Source organism: Sphaerodactylus townsendi, linkage group LG02 (assembly GCF_021028975.2).
Source record: "Sphaerodactylus townsendi isolate TG3544 linkage group LG02, MPM_Stown_v2.3, whole genome shotgun sequence".
Lineage (NCBI taxonomy): Eukaryota > Metazoa > Chordata > Lepidosauria > Squamata > Sphaerodactylidae > Sphaerodactylus > Sphaerodactylus townsendi.
The window spans coordinates 58,591,038-58,609,886 of record NC_059426.1 but is presented as its reverse complement, the minus strand read 5'-3'; the positions used below and the strand labels follow the sequence as shown (position 1 = coordinate 58,609,886).

At 42.7% G+C, this 18,849-nt stretch overlaps 1 protein-coding gene across 1 annotated transcript in view; it reads right to left on the bottom strand.

Moving 5' to 3' along the window:
* The window catches only part of SEMA5B (semaphorin 5B), a 506,709-nt gene that overhangs the window by 120,951 nt on the left and 366,909 nt on the right, over nucleotides 1-18,849 (bottom strand). The window contains exons 10-12 of the mRNA XM_048484504.1: nucleotides 12,498-12,633; nucleotides 4,621-4,828; nucleotides 474-681 (exon numbers count right to left, since the gene is read on the bottom strand). Coding sequence (XP_048340461.1) covers nucleotides 474-681; nucleotides 4,621-4,828; nucleotides 12,498-12,633 — 552 coding nt within the window. The remainder of the gene's footprint in view (nucleotides 1-473; nucleotides 682-4,620; nucleotides 4,829-12,497; nucleotides 12,634-18,849) is intronic.

Genomic DNA, 18,849 nt, shown 5'->3' with positions numbered 1-18,849 from the left:
CCAAAGCAGTTCCACAGAATATGAAAAAAGCATCAAATACAAGCTCATTCAGCTGTATATGAGGCGGTGCCCACTGGTCTTGACCCTTACTAGCAAAGAGGCTATAAGTTTTTTGAGACCATCCAAACCAAATATTTCTGGTCAGAATTGCATGCAAAATGTACAAAAGAACAATATCATTAATTCAGATGCACTGCTAACAAGAACCAGAAAAAAATAAAATGAATATTATAAAATATTCCTTGTTTAACATGGGGTTGATCTCCACCTAGGATTAATGAGCATGTACAATAGACAACTACCTTCAAATTGTTATCTTTGTTTCCACAGGCTATCTGTGCACATCGGTGTCTTCTTCCTGTCTTAGAATGATGAAGAAAGGTATTCTAAAATGAATCAGACTACAATATGTTTCCCCGGTGCTTTTTCTTTCGAGCTGACATGGAATATATCAGAGCCATAAATTTACTCACCCTTCTGTTCTGTACATTGAACACCTCTCCAGAGGAATTTTTAGCACTCCATTATTCAAGCCCACAAACAGTGATCTGTCACTGTGCAGAATCTGCAGGCTCTGGATTGGCTCCTTTTGGCTGGTGGGAAGAATCTGCATTTCCTCTAAGTAACAGCTCCGCAGGCTCTTGTTAGTGGTGGAAAGCGCCTTCAAAATGGTGCCATGCTCTAGCGAGACAAGAGACAAGGGGCAAGTAAATCTCCAAGATGTTGGTTCAGTTTATCATCCAGCAGGAGGAGTGAGAATTAACCGCATCCCATATACTGCTGCCCCCCTTTTAACAGCACAGTAAAAAAGGTGCAAAAAAGAAAAACCAGCGTAGCAAATCTTCAGTTGTAAACCCAACTTCCTTGCAAATCTAACTGTTCAAATCATATCGTAAATACAGAGTGCAATAGGACAAGGTGTAAACCAATGAATCTGCTAACAAGTAGCATGCCCTTTTCATGCATCTTGGATGAGGTGGACTGTGACTATTTATCAAATAACTCTTTGCCAGAACTGCAATTCTCAGAGTTCTTTTAAATAGGTACCGGACTGGTTAGGATTACTGCCTTAATAAATAAAAAAGGTAACATTTCTGATGTAAAAGCTGTTCACTTGGGAGCTGCTACATTACTGGAAATATTATTAGAACTAATATATTCAAAGTGGTAAAAGGTAGATAAATTAAAAACTCAATTTGGTCAATGATAAGTTCTGAGTAAGGAGATTACTCCACTTTCATGGGATTAATTATACTAACACTTAGGAAGGCCATATATCTTATAGTAAGATCAACTCATTCACAAAATATGAAGAAATTATTATGTTAGAAAACTGCAGGGGTTCAGACATTAATAAAATAATTAGTTTCTATCATGTATGTAAAAGCTATTATTTGTAACACTTAACATGGGTTGCCGAAGAAGAAGAAGAGTTTGGATTTATATCCCCCCTTTCTCTCCTGCAGGAGACTCAAATGGGCTTACAATCTCCTTGCCCTTCCACCCTCACAACAAACACCCTGTGAGGTAGGTGGGGCTGAGAGAGCTCTGAGAAGCTGCAACTAGCCCAAGGTCACCCAGCTGGCATGTGTGGGAGTGTACAGGCTAATCTGAATTCCCCAGATAAGCCTCCACAGCTCAGGTGGCAGGGCTGGGAATCAAACCCGGTTCCTCCAGATTAGATACATGAGCTCTTAACCTCCTATGCCACTGCTGCTCCTTGCAACACACCAGGCAATTTCATCAAACAATCCCATTTCCTGTTGGAATGGATGATATCAGGCATATAAGAACAGTCACATTATGTCCCCTGCAGTGCTCCTCCCAGAGGCGTAGCTCTAAAGGGGATAGGGGTGGACATGATGCACCGGGTGCGTGCCTCTGTGGGGGTGTGGCGTGGCGGAGGTGTTCTGGGGCGGGGCAGTGGACACACCAGTGCACCAGGCACTTTCCCCCCTTGTTACGCCTCTGGCTCCTCTCAGTGGGACATGGGACAATGGGAAGGATTTCCCAGTTTTTCAGTAGGAAGGGCTCTTGAAGAAGAGGATCATAGTTCTGTTTCCTCAATTTCTGCACATTAGTCCTCCCTTCAGGAGATGGAACAACTGTCATTAACATGGTCTTTCCAGGTTGTGGACTTTGGTAGATTCCCAACCATGCCAACTCTTGATGATAGATACACAGAATGACCTTAAATACACACGAGCTCAGAAAAAGGGGGAAACAGTACTGAAGTTTCAGTGTATGACTTGAATTTGGGGTATGAGAAATCCCAATAGGATAACTGTATATAAATGAATAATTTAGAAAATGCATATAATTAGTAACTTAGAAAATTTGATAATGCAGTCCCTTGCAATATGTTTTCCATTCCTGGCTGAACCAGAAACTCTGAGATAGTGTTTCATATCTCAAACTTAAAACCTGTTTAGCTCTCTTGATGAAAGTGTATATGTGCTTATGAACACTGCTGGCAGCAGATGCTTACCCTGGCAGGAAATATTCCCATTTCACCAATAAGGTGCAGTGAAGTAGAAAGAAGCTAAATGACCCACCAGATTTTAGACAGCCATCCAGTCATCATTTACCTTCCTATTCCTACCATTGTTACTTAAGCTGAATTCTCAGAGGAAGAATTGGTCCTTCACAGTAGCTGCCTCTTGCATGTGTTCCCATAAGAATTCTAGTTAGGGTATATGACAAACCTAAGGAAAATAACATATAAAAATTTTCCATTCTGTATAATGCTATTTCAAAGCTAGGAGCATGGAGAGGCAGAAAAACTTGACTGTGAAGGGTTAATTCCTCACTGAGCAAATGAATGGGAATAACATGCTGGGAGTGGACAGATTTTGGCACTCAGAGTTGCTGACATAATTATTGAGAGAACAATTCTTGGAGTTAAAGGGTTCAGATGTGTTTAGTGTCTGTGTATAGACTTGTGGTGGTGGAAGGGAAAGAGTATTTGGGGGAAAAGGACCCAACTTCAGCCAAAGAGTGGAATAAACTTCTAGGGAAACAAGAATTTATCCCAGGTTCTAAAAACAGAGCTAGCTCTTCTCCTGAACTTTATGTGCGTAGAACAGAGGTAGCTGAGTGAGAGAGAGTGCATCAAACAGGGACCATTCTTTGGCCAGGAAGGGAATTTAAACTTTGTATGGGAGAAGAATTCCCATCCCTAGTTCTGATGTGATTTACTTCAAAAACTCTGAAGTGATCATACAGTTTGAGCAAATCTGAAGAGAAAAAGGGAGCTGAGTAAATATTCCATTTTACTATATATGACCTTCTGGCAGGGGTGGGGAGGGTTAACCAGTTGTCCCTGTACCTCACCAATGTACCTCATCAATGTATAAATCAGAAGAAGCAAATTTCAGAAGAACTAGGAAATTTCTGCTGATGGGTATAGGGGAGTTGGGAGATATCCCAGCTTGACAAACCACTGTGACTATGGCATTTTCTGGATGGACAAAATATCCCAGGGGAAAACCGAGATCATACATACCAGGATGTTTCTATCTCGGTTTCACCCTCTGCACAGCAGCCCGTCAGTGCGTTCAGGCCAGGAGAAAGAACTCAAGGTGATTACGCACAGCACCTGGTTTACTTTCATTTTTCCTTGCCAATGTTGCTGCACATCATCATCATCATCATCATCATCATCATCATCATCATCATCATCATCATCATCATCATCATCATCATTATAGGGCAAACTGTCCCATTTTTCCAATGTTCTGATTGGCTGCAGGCGCCGGGACGGGAAAAATAAACTGGTCTGCCTCCCGTGATGTTTGCATAAGAGTGGGAGTGGAGTGGGTTTTTTTTAAGAACCGCCAATTTATCATTTTTTGAAAGCCGTGGGATAAGGGAAATCTCGCAGGCTGGGCCTGAGTTAGACCCGGAAGTCATGTGGAAGTCATGACCAAACCGGGGTGTTTCACCTCCTTATCCCAGGATATATGGTCTGTGCAAAAAATGCCTATCATTCTGGGGCTAACTGTGCTCACCATTTGATGCCTATCCTTAAGCTTCTGCAGATGTGGCACTCATTTGTTGAGAAATGAAATAAATGAAAAAATAGAGAGCCTAGAAATTAAAGAACCTCAACAGCTATCCTGAAGCACAGAAGTAATGAACAAAGAATCCTGATTTGCAATATGTATTATATATTCAATCCCTGGAATAAGCTCTGCAAGAAAGACATACTGTTTTACCTACAAATTTTACTTCCATATGTTTATCAGGCCAAAAAAGGACAATGGAGTTAGTAGAAAGGATATTACCTTAGAGGAAGTGCCTTACAGTGCAATCCTAAACAGAGTTGCAGCCTTCTAAATCCATTGGAGCCAATGGGTTTAACTTTGCTAAGGATTGCACTATTAAGAGTGTAAGCCCTTTGTTGTGATTAGGTTACACGTACCAAAACAAAAAATCTCTTTTACTTCTTTACACAATTTCAGCAGCTGCCTACACTTTCAAAATGATCATTCACTTCCACCCTATTGTTAGTAATGGATGAATTTGGACTCTGTAAGGCACTAAGGAATGACCTCAATCATTGTTTAATAAACTCACAAATGAGATGACAGAAGGTCCCTGGGTGTGAAAGGCACGCACCTGTCCCGATGTACATCACATGGTAAAGAACGTCCTTGCCCTGAACAATGTCAACAACGAGCTTAGAAAAACGGATGTTGTCCTGAGTGACATACGGATCCACAGAGACAGGCTGCACCACATCATTCATCAGGAACAAGCGCTGGGCATCCTGTAAGATCCTTTCTGTCAAGTTTTCATTGGGGCTATCATCATTCATCGTTCCACACTAAAGATTGAAGACACAACATCAAAACCAGTTTTTTTAATATACTAAATTGAACTCTTGACTGTTAATTAGTAGTTACTTAGCACATGTTTGGAGTACTAGTTAATGTGCTAGGCTAGGAGTAGCGAGACCTAGGCTCAAATCCATACTTTTCACTCTCTCTCAGGCTAACCTCACAGGTTGGGTCCATAAAATGCAGGAGGAGAGAACTATCTATGTTACCCTTAAATCATCCCCAAGTTGGATACAAATGTGACAGAAAGAGAGTATTCCTGATTACACATAGGTTTTGACTTCCTGTGCTGAAAATATATTACAGTAGGCTATTTTTTAAAAAAATTTCTCTTACATACCCTTTATATAGATATTAATTCTGATCATTTGGATTTGCATTTTGCATAGTGTTACACCGGAGTCAGTTCATCTGTTACTGGACAGTGACTTTACCCCTTAGTGTTCATATTCACCCAATATTTAGAAATAAGATTTAGAATTAGTAGATTCAAAGATCAGATGGTAGTTAACAGTGAAATTTAATGCATGTGTATGTGTGTGTGCACATAAGAGAATTTTTTTCTGTGTTCCGCTGTTGCTGATGTTGTGAATTTTGTGAGAGAGCACTTGTGTGTCAGCAGCGTGAATGTTTGGACATCATGGAAGTGCCTGCCATAAGAGGGCAGCTCCTAGATCACCACTTGCACCCATTACTGAAGGTTTACTATTACATTTTTCCTCTGTCCATACCCAGGTTGGGTCAATGCACACACATGTTCTGTGAGTTTTGTGCTTCCCAGGAGTGTAGCAGCCTGATTTGGATCAGGACTGCAGCATGCCAAGAGAGGGGAGCTTAACCCTCCCCATTTTTCTGATCAATAGGGGGGGGGCTGCTATTCATCCCTTTGTGGAAACTTAATGCGTTCTAGGAAGAGAATGAAGAGGGCAATAAGCCCTTTATTACAGAGAACCATCCTCAAAATCTACCATTCTGCCGCACAGTTGCCATCCAAATGCCTCATATGCTCAGTTATTTGGGCCTTACCCAGGCACTTGAAAAAGATCAGGAGGGTGAGGGAACCTTTAAAAAAGTGATCGCCCTTGTTTTTAGTGGAAAATGGCTGTTTCCAATTGACTTCCAAATAGTCAGAAACTGTGAATTATTAAAAGAAGAAACACAATTTCAAACCCATATTTTGAAATTGGTACATATCCCTAGTATCCATCTACAACAACTAACTATTATCAACCAATTATCTGTGTTAATTCCTCTTTCCTTCTTTCTGATATTACAACATCATCAAAACAACAAACTGATGATTTCCCCCTCCCAATAGTTTCTTCCCAGTTACTAAATTATCTTTGTCATCTCTGAAAGCCCTTCATTGACCTCTGGTTCTTTTGACTTGAAAAAAATGTTCTAATTTCTCTTTCTCTTTTTGGCAATCTTCCTGTCACTCTCCACATGCTCCCTTTTCTTTTAAAGAACTTTCATCTTGGATATGTAATCTTCCCACACTACCCACACTACCTCTATAGGTATGTAGGTATTTTTGCAACCTGGGTGTTTTTCTTTGTTTTTTCTTTTCTCGCCAAGAATCAGTCTTGGCTGTTGCAAATATCTCTGATGGATGAATGAGCTGAGAACACACAAAATAAAAAGCCTCTACTGCGTGCCAGTCTGGAGGGCACCTAATGTGTAGATATGGATTCTAGAGAATTTTACTGAATGGCATACATCTGTTTTTACTGAAGATGAGGAAAATATAATCAAGATTGTTTCAAAATGATGCTAAGCCATAAACATTCCTTTTGTTGTGGTGAAGAAGAAGGAGGGGGAGGAGTTTGAATTTATACCCCACCTTTCTCTCCTGTAAGGAGACTCAAGGCGGCTTTCAAGCTCCTTTCCCTTCCTCTACCCACAACAGACACCTTGTGAGTAGGTGGGGCTGAGAGAGTTCTGAAGAACTGTGACAGGCCCAAGGTTACCTAGCAGGAATGTAGGAGTGGGGAAACACATCTGGTTCACCTGATAAGCCTCTGCCACTCAAGTGGAGCAGTGGGGAATCAAACCTGGTTCTCCAGATTAGAATCCACCTGCTCTAAAGCACTACACCATGCAGGCATTCATTCTAGAGAAAATGGCAATTCACCCGCCATTAGCTCTTTCAGTATAAAGAAATTAATCATAAGCTTAACATGATTCTAGCAAATGCTCCTTCCTGGATCTTCCAAGAAACTCTTGATCCATTTTTCTGGGGGAAAAGGGATCACAGTATCAGATACTCAGATTTAAACTGAATTGAGATGCTGCAGCTGTTGTGTCGCTGAAAATCAAACCATTTGGTCCAAATAACAGAGATTAACATGTATGCTTTCTCTGCTGAGAATTAAGCAACAGAAAGAAGACAACTCCCATGCTGAGGACCGTCAAAGAACATAAGAACATAAGAACAAGCCAGCTGGATCAGACCAAAGTCCATCTAGTCCAGCTCTCTGCTACTCGCAGTGGCCCACCAGGTGCCTTTGGGAGCTCACATGTAGGATGTGAACGCAATGGCCTTCTGCGGCTGTTGCTCCCGATCACCTGGTCTGTTAAGGCATTTGCAATCTAAGATCAAAGAGGATCAAGATTGGTAGCCATAAATCGACTTCTCCTCCATAAATCTGTCCAAGCCCCTTTTAAAGCTATAAAGGTTTGTGGCCATCACCACCTCCTGTGGCAGCATATTCCAAACACCAATCACACGTTGCGTGAAGAAGTGTTTCCTTTTATTAGTCCTAATTCTTCCCCCCAGCATTTTCAATGAATGCCCCCTGGTTCTAGTATTGTGAGAAAGAGAGAAAAATGTCTCTCTGTCAACATTTTCTACCCCATGCATAATTTTGTAGACTTCAATCATATCCCCCCTCAGCCACCTCCTCTCCAAACTAAAGAGTCCCAAACGCTGCAGCCTCTCCTCATAGGGAAGGTGCTCCAGTCCCTCAATCATCCTTGTTGCCCTTCTCTGCACTTTTTCTATCTCCTCAATATCCTTTTGAGATGCAGCGACCAGAACTGGACACAGTACTCCAAGTGCGGTCGCACCACTGCTTTATATAAGGGCATGACAATCTTTGCAGTTTTATTATCAATTCCTTTTCTAATGATCCCCAGCATAGAGTTTGCCTTTTTCACAGCTGCCATGCATTGAGTTGACATTCCCATGGAACTATCAACTAAGACGCCTAAATCCCTTTCCTGGTCTGTGACTGATAGCACTGACCCCTGTCACTTTACATTTTGCTACATTGAACTGCATTTGCCATTTCTTAGCCCACTCACCTAATCTATCAAGGTCCGCTTGGAGCTCTTCGCAATCCTTTGTGGTTCTCACCACCCTACATAATTTGGTATCATCTGCAAACTTGCCCACCACGCTACCCACCCCTACTTCCAGGTCATTTATGAATAGGTTAAAGAGCACTGGTCCCAAAACGGATCCTTGGGGGACACCTACTCCCGACATCTCTCCATTGCTTGAGAACTTCCCATTTACACCCACTCTTTGTTTCCTGTTTTCTCAACCTAAGCTTTTTAATCCATAGGAGGACTTCCCTCTTATTCCTTTCATTGCTGAGTTTTCTTCAACAGTCTCTCGGTGAGGAACTTTGTCAAAAGCCTTTTGGAAATCCAAGTAGAACCAATGTCCACCTGTTCACTCCCTGTCCACATGTCTGCTTTACATTACCCCTCAAAGAACTCTATGTAAGTTTGTAAGACCAGGATTTGCTCTCTTGCAAAAGCCATGCTGACTCTTTTCTCAGCAGGTCTTTGCTTTCTTTCTACATCGTTGTTTAATAATTCTTATCTTTAATGATAGATTCTACTAATTTTACCAGGAACAGATGTCAAACTGACTGGCCTGTAATTTCCCAGATCCCCCCTAGATCCTTTCTTAAAGATTGGTGTGACATTGGCCATCTTCCAGTCTTCAGGGATAGAGCCTGATTTCAGGGATACGTTGCATATTAAAGTGAGAAGATCAGCAATTTCATGCTTGAGCTCTTTAAGAACTCTTGGGTGAATGCAATCTGGATGCCAGGGATTTGGTAACATTTAGCTTATCAATGGCCGCTGCCAGAACTTCTTCCCCTCTGTCTACCACTATCTTCGCTTAGTTCCTCGGATTCGCCTTTCCTAAGAAGCTTGGTTCAGGTGTGCAGGAATGTTCCTCACCTCCTCTTTGGAGTCGAAGACAGATGCAAAGAATTCATCTCAGCTTCTCTGCAATCTCCCTAAGCCATCTTTTTTTTAGCACACCCTTTGTTTCCTCCTTTGTCATCTAACTTGGGGCCTACCACTTCTCTTGCTGGCTTCCTGCTTTTTTGATGTACTTGAAGAACTGTTTTGTTGCTGGTCTTGATGTTCATAGCCATCGCTCCCTCATAATCCTTTTTTGCCTCCCCTTTACAGCTAACTTGCTTCTCTTTTGCCACCATTTGTGATTCCTCTCATATTCTTTCTATCAGCCAAACTGGACTTCCATTTTCTAAAAAGACATTTTCTTTTTTCTGATAATTTCCTCCACCTCTCTTGTTAACCATGGTGGCTTTCTTTTGGACTTGGGTGCTGCCTTTTTCCTAACCTGTGGAACACATTCCAGCTGAGCTTTTATTATCTGTGTTTTTAAATAACCTCCAAGCATCCCTGGATAGTTTTGACTCTCTTTGATTTTCCCTTTTCAGCTTCCTCAAGCACTATCCCCCCTCATCTTTGAGAAATTTCCCTTTCTGAAGGCAAATGTAATCTACATTAGTAGTTGCCACTTGTTCGCATGCTGAGATACTGAATCTGACAGCATTGTGGTCGCTGTTCCCTATCGGCTCAACAACACTGACTCTCCCTGCACCAGGTCCTGGGTCCCACATAGAATTAGATTCTAGGATCACCTCTCCCTGGTTGGGTTCCACAACCATCTGCTCTACCCACCACAGTCATTTTAGCATATCCAGGAATGCTCTCTCCTTACTATGACCTGAACATGCATTTTTCCAGTTTATATGGGGATAGTTAAAACTCACCCATTACCACTACATTTTTTGTTTCTTGTTGGCCTCTAATTTCTTTTTCCATCTCAGAATCCTCTTTGTGCACTTTTGGTCAGGGACGATAATATATTCCTGTATTAAACTGTCCTTTCACACCTGTTATTGATATCCACAGTGATTCTGTAGGGGAACCAGCTCCCTTGCATTGTCTATTTTATGTGATATACTAGTGCTCTCTTTGGATGTAAAGGGCAACTCCACCCCCAATGCGCCTCTGTCCTATCCTTTCCTATAGAGGCCACCTGTAGCTCCTGGGGTATATAACAGCATCCCACTGGTTCTGCTCATTCCACCGTAATGTCTCTGTAATGCCAACAATATCAAAAGTCCTCCTTCAAAACTCTGTATTCTAGCTCCCCCCATTTTAGGTCGTAATGCTTCTACTTTATTAGCATAGAGACACTCTGTATACCCCCCTGTCTCTGTCCTTAACCACTGGGATTCTACATGTGCTTTTACCCTCAAGTCCTTTGCAGACACTATCCCTTGTCACATGTACACATTGCTATGTTCCTCAAGCTTGTATGTGTGGTTGATTTAGAAAAACCTCCTCTCTCTGTCTGCATCCCCATAGATACTGTATTCGAACCCGAAGCTCACCTCAGCTCTCTGTCGGGCTTTCCCCAGTGATCCAGTTTAAAAGCTTGTTCTGCCACCTTTTTTAATGTTGGTATGCCAGCAGCCTGGTTCCTCTTTGGTTAAGATGAAGCCTCGGCCCCGCTTTGTACAGGCCTACCTTGTCCCAAAAGGTTCCCCAGTTCCTGACAAATCTGCAAACCCTCTGCCTTACACACCACCTTCTAATCCACGCATTGAGACCCTGTATCTCCGCTTGCCTAGCTCGCCCTGCGGCGATGGAACGGTAGCATTTCTGAGAATGCCACCTTGGAGGTCCTGGACTTCAACCTGTTTCCTAGCAGCCTAAATTTAGCTTCCAGAACCTCCCGGCTACATTTCCCAATATCGTTGGTGCCAATGTGGACCACAACTGCTGACTCCACCCCAGCACTGTCTAACAGCCTATCTAGACGAAGCGTGACATCCGCAACCTTCGCACCAAGCAGGCAAATCACCATGCGGTCATCACGCCTCTCACAAACCCAACTCTCTATATTCTTAATGATCGAATCACCCACTACAAGGAGCCCCCAGCTCCCCGAGGGGTATCCTCAGTACGAGAGGATATCTGATCGCCAGCTAAGGAAGGGGTCCCATCTAAGGGAGCATCTTCCACCACCTCAGACTGGCACCCCCCGTCCCCAAGGCCTTCATTCTCCATGACATCTGAAGAGATGTCACCTTGGGAGTGGGACCCGGCTGTTAGGTCCCTGAAAGCCTCGTCTGTCACCCTCTCTGCCTCTTTCAGCTTCTCCAGGTCTGCCACCTTGGCTTCAAGAGAACACACACGTTCCTTGAGTGCCAGGAGCTCATTGCAGCGAGGGCACACCCACGACTTCTGTCCTAGTGGCAGATAATCATACATGTGACACTCAGAGCAAAACACTGGAAAGCCCCCATCCCCCTGCTGGCTTTCTGCCTTCATAGCTGATTTGTTTAGATATTTAGATATTAAGCTTTTAGTCACTGCCCCCCTGGAGCTATCTGCATGTACTATCTGTCAAATATGTCCTTATTAATTTTTTTAAAAAAATTAAATTAAAATTGTTGGCAGCCAGCCGTACTGCCGCGCGCCGCTGCGTTAATACAGAGACTGAGTTAAAGCCCCACCTCTCAGGACAAAAGCCCCACCTCTTAGGACAAAGAGGAACAAGAGATGAACTCTGTTAACCCCTGTTAAGCCCCACCTTCCAGATTCAGCAGCCTTACAAGGAGAAAAAGAGATAACCCCTGTTAAAATAACACTGTTTTAAAAGCTGTGGCTTTGAGAAAAGCCCTCCAAAATGAACACCAGCAGGTCACTCTGCTCTTCCTGGCCAAGTCTCTTCTGCTGCTACTCCTCTCTGCTGGTTCCAGAGGAATTACTGTAGGAATTACTGTAGGAATTTGTTGGTTTTCCTCTTTGAATTTTGTCCTCTTTCTCTTTTGTGTCATGTGTATCATATAACATTATTCTGAATTTGCAAACCCCTTATTCATTTTATTAAATTTGCAAACCATCTTTTTCATTTTATTGTTTTAATAAACACTGTAAGCTGCCTCAGAAACATTTTAATGAGAATGCAGGAAGGAAATATTTTAAATAAATCATGTCTCCCCTCCCAACCTGTTGTCCATATTACATACAGTACATTACATTGATAAAATTGGAAACATTAATTTCACTAAGGTAACATAGAACTGGAGCCTCAGAAGCAACTATAAAATGGTCACAGGATGGTAAAAGGAAAAAAATGAGAGTGGGCAATGACAGGTCAACAAGGAGTCAGTTCAGCTAATCCACAGCTCTTTGAGTCACATTAAGCTTAGAGACAGCAATGAGTTCCTTCAGGCCACCCAGTGAGTGGGGATTTGAGGCCTTATGTCTAACAATGCAGCCATTGTACCAGGCTGGCTATCTTCAATGGTACTATCAAAGAGGAAACAAAATGGCCTATCCATGAAAGCTGCCGTGTTAATAAAATACCTGGAAATTGGAGATGGGGTTGATTGTTGGCAGCCATGCGGATCTTGGATTTTCTTGATATCGGAAAGGCCCATTAAAGGCTTGCGTAATAGCACTGAGATTGAAGGCACATACTGCTGAGGCAGCAATACTGTTTCTGGAAACAAGGAGAAATGGAAAGAGAAAGAAAGGAAATCAATTTAATCTTTAGAACATTGGCACTTCCATCATAACACACATCAAACCTCACTAAAATAAATTGAATGTAAATTACTGGGAATGAGTGCACAGGTCTCAGAAGGGAGGGGAAAAAATCCACATGGATTAGATGACTATTAGGAGGCGCTGAAAATCCATTCTTGAAAAATGTATGTGATTTAAGAGTCAAGGAAGTAATTTTGACATGAAAAGTCACACATAGTTTAATTCACATGGAACATTAACATTGATATCCCATCAATCCTGATTGATTATAAGTGGCCTAGTTTCTAAAACTCCAGTTTATTTCTCAAGGTGAGATACAATTTGAAACTCTACAGGCACCACTGCAAGATATTAAGGAATACATCTGAAAAATACAGCTTTGCTAGAGGTAGTCATACTTGTTTCTATCTAACTGGGCTGGGGTGAGAACCTTCAAAACCTCTCACTATTCTCAAGTTCATATCCATGTTGCAGATATTAAAACCTCAGCAGAAGTCTAAAAGCACAGAGTAAAAGAACTGAATGGTAGCCTCATTTTGTGTTCAAAAATGAAAACCTTAGAAACAGAAGTTGCAGGTCACCTATAATCCCCAAGTATTCATAACTACCGGTATTTTTTCCTTCTTCCTGCCTGGTCTGTGCCTCACGTCCTCTCCTCTCCTTCTATCTGCCCCCTCAGAACTCAACTGTTCATCCTATCCAGTTTCTGGACAAGTTCCAGTATCCAAATGACAGGCTGAAGAACATCTCTGCAGTGTTTCCTGTAGATCTGACAACTGCAGTTCCCCATTCAAGTGAACAAGCAAAGCTGTGTACATTTTTAATCTATAATCAAGATCACTTTATAAGGATTGGTTACAAGTAAAATCCAGGTCTAAAAATGTTCAGCATTTAACCAGTGTGAGTGTTCCATGAATACTCCCACTTGCCTCTTGTTGCAGCTTGCTCCATAATCAGTGGTTTGGCTGAACAGGAAACTGATCAGCTGTTTAAACTTGTTGAGAATATATATTTGAGGAACAGAATAGCAGGAGCCTCCCAAGACAATGAGTCCCTGAAATTAGCCTTCCAGTGAGACCTGGGTATCCCCTGGAATTACGTCTTATCTTCAGATTACAGAGATCAATTCCCTGGAGAAAATGGCTTCTTTGGAAGATAGACTCTATGGTACTGTACCCCACTGAGGTCTCTGTCCTCCCCAGCACTCCTTCAAATCTCCAGAACTTTCCCAAACTGGATCTGGGAATCCTACCTCCCATCCCTCTCTGGGGGAACCTGGCAGCCCTATGCTGAGCACAAGCTGAGCATCTGAATGAAGTAATCTTCCTGCATGATCCTTTTCTCAAAAGTATGTATTCTAAAACAGAGCTACACACTATTTAGCACAAGTCCTCTAATAAGACATCCAGAATTATTCAGGCTTAGGAAGGGTGTGTGTGTGTGTGTGAGGTTGAGACATAATTTTCCAGGAGATCCCCTGCCAGTTTTCACCTATCTGTCTCACAGACCATGCTTGTAAAAGCCCAAATTCAGATTCTAAGAATTCACTTAAAAATGGGGTGAGTGGAAATGCAAAGAAGAGAAAATTAGAGATTTCGATTTTTAAAAATACAGAATAAAAATACAGAAGGCCAGTTAGGAGCAATATGTTAAACTTGTCATCGTGATGTATAATTGTATAGATGTTTGCTTCATACATCATGTTGCTAATGGTAACAACTTGAACTGTTACAAAAAGAACATTTCGGGTTTTTTTACTAATCCAGCGATTACTTAAGAACACCTACTCTTAAGTGAAATGAGTTTAGGCAGACAGCAAGCAAACGTTTTTTTAAAAAATGATCCTACAGCTTGGAGAAACAGTTTAAGAGTGGTTCTGTGTCACTCTTCCTTTGTGATTCTAGTAGCCATCATGAGTGTGGTGTATGTCATACTTATACAACATGCCTGCCATTTTGTTTTGCCATATGCAACACATGTGGGCACTCTAGCATTTCTTTTTGAAATGAAATGAAACTTTTAATGGCATATCAGTTATACAATAGAAGTTGTTAATTTAAAATCTATTTGGATGTGCAGCATATAAAAGCTAAAATATTAAGCCACTGAGTTAAAATTGTGTCTAATAAACATTTGTAAACGTTCAGTAATGACAGTGCACAGAAATCTGGCAGTTGGTTCAAGAATGGCAGTTGAATTGCTGCCTAGCAGGAACAGTGTTTTGGCAACATCTGCAGCGTTGCCTAATCCAGCCATAAGAGGGTTGAGTAGTTTTTCCCGCTCAGATTCATATAGGGGACAGCGATGGAGAACATGGTGAGCAGTTTCCTCGAGGCCAAGATTACAGCTGCAAGTTCTGTCAGTAGATAAAAGATGGCACTCTCTATTATATTGTCTAATAGAGGGAAGAACATTGCATCTGGCCAGGGTGACAGCATGGTCGAATCCCCACTACCGTCTTAGCCAGGTTTCAGAACACAAACTAACCAGGTTTGAGGGACGACCTCCCCGGTCGAATCCGTTAGTTTGTGTTCTGAAACCTGGCTAAGACGGTAGTGGGGATTCGACCGGGGAGGTCGTCCCTCAAACCTGGTTAGTTTGTGTTCTGAAACCTGGCTAAGACGGTAGTGGGGATTCGATCATGTCTCAAGTTAGGATCATGTAGAAGATGTAAATAGTTGGCAGGGATGGAGAAACGAGGCAAAATATTCAAGTGAATTGGAGAACAGACTTTATTTGCTTGTGTCATCAATTTTTGAGACTCCTGTTCAAGGAGTCTTTGCTTTATAAACTGGAATATCTCATTGGCAGTCATAAGTCATAGAGCATCCAATTACATTTCTTTTTGCCCAAAGGCTTTTACACCTCTCCTTTCTCATACAAGCAAATATGGTACCACTACATTAAAAAGTTATCTTAAACTTCAAGATGAAAAGTTATCTTGAACTCCAAGATGAATATAGAGCCCTTTGTTGCCATTGGGCAGACAAGACGTCTCTTTTAATTTACTCTTGTAAGCCTGCATGCTCCTCCCCGCCCCCCTAAAGTCACCCTTCCATTTCACTGAGCAATGCAGCAGTTTGCTTTGAAGTTGTCAAAGCACCACATGCTAAACCTTTCTTCACTGGTGCCTGAGTGTTATTGACATGTTGCGTGTTCACAGAAGGCAGTTCTTTAGACAAAGCTAATGACGAGTGACAAGTTAATGCCTTCAGGCACAAGAAGGAGAAAAGGAAAAATAATGGTCTAAATAAAATGGTGAATTGTTTCAGAGTGGAGTAGGGTTTCCAATGCCCAATGCAAGCAACTGAATGTTTCAAAGCATCCCCCCCCCCAAGAGGGCACTGTACTACAACACAGACAGAAGAATGTATGGTGTCAGATTATCTTTCAGCTTTCTGTTATTACCTCTGGCATACTTTCACATGCATTACTCTTGTCAGGATGCCCATAAAATATTTGAGGTGGAAAGCCAGTTATAAGGAATATCTAGCCCAAACTATTTAACAGGTGCTATAAATCAAGTTTGGGTCATATCTGGAATGCCAGTCACCCCACTGGGTCCTTTGGCCTGTCCCATCTACTAGGTTGGACTGTTTCGCAAAATTCCCTCAAAAAGCACGACTGAAGGACTGATCGTCCAATTATATTTCTGGTGACCAACGGAAGGGAGGGGACGGGGCCCAGCACCTGGACATGGCCCACCCACCCTATTGGAGGAGAGGGAGGGGGAGGGGTGGCACGCAAGGGAAGGGGAGGGAGGGAGGGGAGGGAGGGGTGGCATGCAAGGGGAGGGGGGGGAGGGGGGGGAGGCCTGGTGACGGGACACAGCAAATCACCCACAGCAGAGGTAGCTGGGGGGGGGGAATGCAAGGGAGAGGAAGGAGGGGCCGGCATCTGGACATGGCCCACTCACCCTAGCGGAGGGAGGGGAGGGAGGGAGAGGGTGGCATGCAAGGGAAGGGGAGGGAGTGAGGAGAGCCCTGGGGGGACCAGGCATCTGGACATTGCCCACCCACCCTAGCAGAGGGAGAGGAAAGGGAGTAAGGGAGGGGAGGGAGGGAGGGAGGGGTGGCATGCAAGGGAGGGGAGGGAGGGGGTCTGGCATTCGGACATGGCCCACCCACCCTAATGGAAGGAGGGGAAGGGGAGGGAGGGGTGGCATGCAAGGGAGGGGAGGGAGGTGGAGGGGAGGGGTGGCATGCAAGGGAGGGGAGGGAGGTGGAGGGGAGGGAGGGGTGGCATGCAAAGGAGGGGAGGAGTTAATGGAGCTAATGTTCACAGAATGGCTGATACAAAACTGCACAGTTGCTGTCTCTAATAAGGAGCTTGTGTTCTAGTAACAACACTATCTGGATTAAAGTCTGTAGGATCCAATTGAGGCCTTATCTGAGCCTGAACCAGCTCAACCATGGCTTCCAGAAGTCTAGGTGAACAAGACAAATACCAGCAAAAAAGAAGGCATTCTAAGTGGCTGCTGCTTTTATAACTGAGGGGAAAAGATATTAAAGGTTGGATAAGGAAGAACAATAAGCCAGTGCCAAAAAGAAAAGAAAAGGCTGGAAGAAGAGCTGAGGATCTATCCAGTTTTCTTAACTCACTGTCTAAAGTCCCCAGGAGCCCAATTAGCTCAGGATGACAGTATTATGGGAGGAGGGGCTGCTGCCGCTTCCATGTCATTTTCCCAAGCTGAAAAGGAGGGGGGGGGGGATAATTTAAAGATGGGCAGATTAGACCTAACTCATCAAAAAGATTACTTTGGTCCTAATTGTGCCACCAGGGCTAAAATCTGAGTCGCTAATCAGCAATATGCTAGTGCAAGAATGAGGAAAGCCATAGCTGCTCGACATGGTTTTTAAAGTGTGAGGGGCATCATGGCATAATGATGTAATCCTTTTGTCTGTGCTTGTTTTGTATGACTGTGCAATGGTTGTGTACCTCTGTATACTAGTTTGTATCCTACCACTCTGCTTTGCAAAGTGTGAAGCCTTTTTCTAGACTATGAAAGGAAGTAGACTTCTTCTGGTGGAAGAGTCTTTGAATAGAGGAAGGTTTTCTACACCAGTAAGTGGAACAGTAGGATGCGAGCTACAGTGTTGAATTCAGAATTCAGAAGTCAATATATGACTTTGACCAGTCAACGATTCAGTGCTATAATATATACATAATATGAAAGATTATGGAGAGTTTCTATTTCTTTTTCTTCTTTTTCTCACTTGTTGCCTCTCCCCCCCCCCCCAAATCTCACAAGCCCAACAAGAGTAAAACTTATTTTACCGTGTGCATAATTTTGACACTGTATAAAATGTGTTCAGCTACGTATTATAGTAAACCATACTGACACTTAGTTAAAAGGTCAAGAAGTGGGCAATAAAAACCATTTTATTCTAGGATAAATTTCACAAAAAGATAGTGTACTATAAGCTGTCAAGGTAGAGGCAGAACCACAAGAGAACTCTTTTCTCATGCACTTTTTGCAACCTGGGTTCAGCCTCTTGAGACAGAACCAGAAATGTGGAAAATAACACCAGAAATAAAAGATACAATTTGGACAAAGTTTGCGGGGCTTTCTCTTATGTACCTCACATGCTAACATTCACATTCCCCAAATTTTGCCATTTGGGCTACTGGCCATCACGATTATGGTGCAGCTTGCAGAGATGAGCTATAGGCCCATTATGCACCAATTTGTTCCCCGCTTCAAGCAGCTTTTTGTTTTGCTGACAAAGGGTGGAATGTGTCGTGGGTGTGTAATTGGCCATAGTAAAGGAAAGTGGCTAAGTTGAAGGAAATGAGCACGATCCACCTCCTTCTAACATTTTAATCATACCTTTGAAAATGGCCTTATCCTGATACATGAGCTCCCCTTCTAAATTCAAGTCGACAGATTAAGCCTGACCTGAGGAAGTGGGCTAAGCCCAGAAGTTCTAAAACGGGGTTTCAGTGATCCTTCTGAAAACTGTAATAACACCTTCTTGAATATTTCATAAGCTTCTTCCCTAAACAGTCATCTTTCCTGCTGACTTAGCTCTGTATTACACAACAATGAGCAATAAATCAGGCTATAATGTGTTTTTTTCATAATGAAGTGCACCATGCTGGCTGATGCCCATTTTTTGGAAAATTGTTCCTGACCCCATTAAATGAGAAGTTCTGAGATGCAAGGATT